General features: G+C 57.0%; 1 protein-coding gene across 1 annotated transcript in view; it reads left to right on the forward strand.

The window, feature by feature from the left end:
* Nucleotides 1–3,607, forward strand: part of TSPAN1 (tetraspanin 1) — a 4,527-nt gene extending 920 nt beyond the window's left edge. Inside the window, exons 2-7 of the mRNA XM_010075175.1 lie at nt 784–990; nt 1,400–1,474; nt 2,173–2,271; nt 2,640–2,777; nt 3,206–3,289; nt 3,554–3,607. Coding sequence (XP_010073477.1) covers nt 784–990; nt 1,400–1,474; nt 2,173–2,271; nt 2,640–2,777; nt 3,206–3,289; nt 3,554–3,607 — 657 coding nt within the window. The remainder of the gene's footprint in view (nt 1–783; nt 991–1,399; nt 1,475–2,172; nt 2,272–2,639; nt 2,778–3,205; nt 3,290–3,553) is intronic.
* Nucleotides 3,608–4,391: the final 784 nt, after the last annotated feature.

The following is a 4,391-nucleotide window of genomic DNA, read 5'->3' on the forward strand; positions in this document are numbered from 1 at the left end:
TGTGCAGCTGCTCCCCGAGGTGAGCAGGCAGCTTCCTTGGATGGAGGAACTTGTGGCAGGATGATGGTGGCCAGTGTCTGAGCTGGCCATGTGGGCCCCTCTGGGGTCAGGGGTAGCTGGTGGCACTGCTGGCTTGGCTGTCCTGCATGGGGGGTTCCGCCCTGCTGCTGGCACTAAAAAGCTTCCTTGGATGGAGGAACTTGTGGCAGGATGATGGTGGCCAGTGTCTGAGCTGGCCATGTGGGCCCCTCTGGGGTCAGGGGTAGCTGGTGGCACTGCTGGCTTGGCTGTCCTGCATGGGGGGTTCCGCCCTGCTGCTGGCACTAAAACCCCTTGGGCAGGGGAAGGGGCAGCTGTGACACCACAGCTGGGGACGTGCTGGTGGTGGGGTGTGTTTCTGGGTAGTGACCCATCCAGCCATCCCAAGTGTGTGGTGACAACACCCTGAGCTGCCCTCAGTGGCCACAAAGTCTTGTTTTGGTATGGTGAAAACGTGCAGAGGGGAGAAATACTGCTGCTGGCACTAAAACCCCTTGGGCAGGGGAAGGGGCAGCTGTGACACCACAGCTGGGGACGTGCTGGTGGTGGGGTGTGTTTCTGGGTAGTGACCCATCCAGCCATCCCAAGTGTGTGGTGACAACACCCTGAGCTGCCCTCAGTGGCCACAAAGTCTTGTTTTGGTATGGTGAAAACGTGCAGAGGGGAGAAATACCTGCACCAGGACCTACCCCAAATCCCAGATCTCTGCCTGCCTGTGAGTTGACGTTGTCTTTTTCCTCCCAGCTCGGTGGCGCAGCCCTCCTGGGAGTTGGCATCTGGGTCACAGTGGATGCAAAGTCATTCCTGGAGATATTTGGGACGCTCTCCTCTAGCGTCCTGCAGGTTCTGAATGTGAGCTACGTCCTCATCGTCATCGGTGCCATCCTGCTGGTGCTTGGCTTCCTTGGGTGCTACGGCGCCATGAGGGACAGCAAGTGTCTCCTGATGATGGTATGGACCTGACTTAGCTCCTTATCAAGCATCATTTGACCTGTCTCTCTGGTGGGGGAGGTCTGAGGGACAGATTTCTCTGTAGAGGTGTCCTCCTTGGGTGTTCCCATGTAGTAGAAGGCAATGTTGGACCCAAAGTCTGCCCTGGGCAAAGGTGAAGAGAAGCAGAAACTGATGCTGAGCAGAGGTCTCTCTTGGAGCATGTCCAGAGAGGTCAGCCCCATGCAGAGGGAGGGTTGGAGGACCCCGAGATTGTTCTGCTTCTGCCTTGAAGAAGAGTTCAAGGCAATGAGACAGGGCTTGAGGCCTGAGGGAGGGTGCTGCTGGCCCTTGTGAAGCAGATGGGTTCCTGGGGGGCCCTCTGGACTCTGGCTGTTGCTTTGACCTTCCTCCCCTTCCTGTGTCCTAGTTCTTCACGGTGGTGCTAATCATCTTGATTGCCGAAATTGCTGTTGCCGTGGTGGCTCTGGTCTACACAGGTCTTGTGAGTAGCATATCTGAGTCTTGGGTTTGGCTAATCTGGGACCTGTCCAACCCCTTGGGACTTCAGGGGGCTGGCAGTGCTGCCCATGGATGGGGAAGCTGAGAGGTGGGCACTGCTGCAGGAGGAAGGGATGCTGGTCCCTGCTGGCACCAGCTGGGGTGGCCTGGCCGGGGTGAGGGTGGTGGGAACAGGGATTCCCATTGCCCTAAATAAATGAGGGTTTGGTACCAGTTTTGCCCACTTCTTTCTTTCAAATCCCTTAGTCCAGTACTAGCCTAGCCTTGACACTTCTCCACCTCTGACGGTAGGAGCGTCATGGGAGAGGAAGTCCCTAATGCTTTATGCTGAGCAAACTCAGCCCTTTATTAGGCATCTGAGAAACCACCTGGGGAGAAAGGTGACTTTGCCTCATTAGGCACCGGAGAAGTCAACCGCAGGGCAAACGTCATTCCTGGCTCCCTCGGTTATGCTGCTTATCAGATGACTCACTGGTCATAAGCAGCCTTGGTGCCATAAAGCACGAGTTAGTGGGGAAGGGGCCAAGCTGTCCTTGGGTCAAAGGGACACAGTGTGATGTGCTCCTGGCCATGGTGGGTCTGGTTGGCCTCCTCCCCATGGCCTGAGACCAGTATGGAGGTTCTTGGCTCTGTGGTGCTCACCAAGACTTTCTCTGATGGTGTTTCTCTGCTTCCTTCCAGGCAGAGTCGCTGCTGACGGCTGTAGTGACCCCTCTTCTGAAGCAGAAGTACGGGGCGGACCAGGCTCTCACACAGATCTGGGATGTCACCATGAAGGAGGTGCGCTGACCCCTGGGGCTCCCACCTGTGGGTCAGGACGCTCCAGCACAGCCTTGGTGGTGCACACCTGAGTGGGCCACTGGGATGGGAATGGGGACATCATCATGGTCCTGGATGTGCTGAGCTCTCACCACCCCATCAGCTTCCCAGGTGCCTGGGACCTACCCACTTGGGATCTAGCAGTCCTGTGGCTGGGATAAGAGCTGTGTGTGCTGGAGCGTGGGGCAAAATCCTGGTCCCAAGAAGGCCCTTGAACATGCCCCCAGAACTGGACTGAGCTGGGTGACCCCCTCCATGGGGACCATGTCTGACCCGGGAGGGAATCTTGCAGGATGCACTCTCCATCCCTTCTTCTCTCTCCCTCTTAGGCTCATTGCTGTGGCCTGAATAACTACACAGACTTCACTGGCTCGCCCTGGAATGATAAAAATAAAACCTACCCGGAGCCCTGCTGTAATAACCAGGTGCCCTGTGGTGAAGAAGCTGCTATCCAAGATGCCGTCCCGGTATGGATGCACCAGCGGCTCTTGCCTTCTGGCAGAGCCTGGTTTGGGGTGTGCCTTGGTATGAGAAGCTCCAGCTCTGGACATGGTGGTCCCATGGGCTTTAAATCCTGGGGGGTTCTGGGGTGGCCTTGGTGAAGACAAGCCAAGCTGCTGCCATTGCTCTGGCTATAATGGGAGCTCTGTGTGACTGGAGCTGAGCATGAACCAAGGTACCACTCTGCCTTTTTGTGTGATCTTCCTGCCTCTTCCCCTTCTTCTCCCCTCAATACTGTGCTTTGGCCTGAGAAGTGTCTGAGATGCTTTGTCACCTGAAGCCCCCAGACCTGCTCCATAGAGAACTGCACCTCCCTTTCCAGGGATGCTGTGCCCCAGCAGTTAGGGGATCGCTACCCCTTGCTTGTCCTCACCTACTTGGTTGCCTCCTGCAGGGTTGTTTCAGTAAGATCGTGCAAGATATCAGGAGTAACGCAGGTGTGGTGGGCGGCGTGGCAGCCGGTATTGCTGCCTTGGAGGTGAGTCCCTGAGCGTTGCTGTGCCAGGAGGTAAGCGGTGGGGCTGAGGCCAACCTGGGTGGCTGAGGGGCTGCAGGGAACTGGGGCAGCCCAATGGACCACTGTCTGCCCCAGGGTGGCTACCGAGCCTTCTTCCCTGAGCACATCCATCTCTTCTTCCTTGTCTGCGCTGGGGATGGGTGCAACGGGCTGTGACCCAAGCCCATGCTGGGGCTGGGGTGGGGGGGGGCACTTGGGGAGCTGACTTGAGTCTTTTCACCCCAGATTGCAGCCATGGCAGTTTCCATGTACCTGTTCTGCAAGCTGGATGAGAAATGACTCCACGAGGCAGGAGGATGATGTGCCCCCACACCATGCTGGGGTGCGCCTGTGGCGTGCCGAGCTCGTGGGGGAACCCCATCACTCCCTGGGCCTGATGCTGTCCTGTGCACTGTGATTTATAACTGAGTTTTGATCTACTGAGCTGGGATCTGTAGAGTTTTTGTGTATATTTTTGTACTGACGTGGCACGCTGAGTCTGTACATAGAGATTTGGGGTGTTTCTTGAAGCGGGGCAGGGGGGAAGCTGCTTGGTCTGTTTGGCCGATGCCAGCATGAGATAAAGCGGCATGGGACCAATCAGGGCTGCTGATCCGGCAGTGGCACAGAGATGTCTTGATTAAACTCTTGCAGGCATGTACTCTACCTCTCCCACGCTGTCCCCATGGGGTCCCTGGGAGGGGGCTGGCCCTGGGACTGGCCTGTGCCCCCCTGCATCACCCCACTGAGCTGGGGCTGGTGTCCAGCCAAGGTGTTGCAGGTGGTAACTACACCCTCAAATGGGGATGTATCTACCCCTGCATCTGTTTTCATCTGACCCTGACCTTGTCACCGTGTTGTCCCCCAGAAGAGGCGCTGGCTGGTCTCTGCCCCTGCCCTGGCATGACGACAGCCCTGTCGGTCCCTGGCCCTGTGGTGGCAGGGGCTACCCCGTACCCCCCTTCATTTCATGGCCAAGCCCCTCGCTGTGCTGTAAAGGAAAACAAATAAATTTTCATTTTGGATACTGATTATTTTTGGGAGTTGCTCTCTGTGCTGCCTTCAAAAAACAGCCTCTGCCAGG

Source organism: Pterocles gutturalis, unplaced genomic scaffold (assembly GCF_000699245.1).
Source record: "Pterocles gutturalis isolate BGI_N339 unplaced genomic scaffold, ASM69924v1 scaffold11822, whole genome shotgun sequence".
In the NCBI taxonomy this organism is placed as follows: domain Eukaryota; kingdom Metazoa; phylum Chordata; class Aves; order Pterocliformes; family Pteroclidae; genus Pterocles; species Pterocles gutturalis.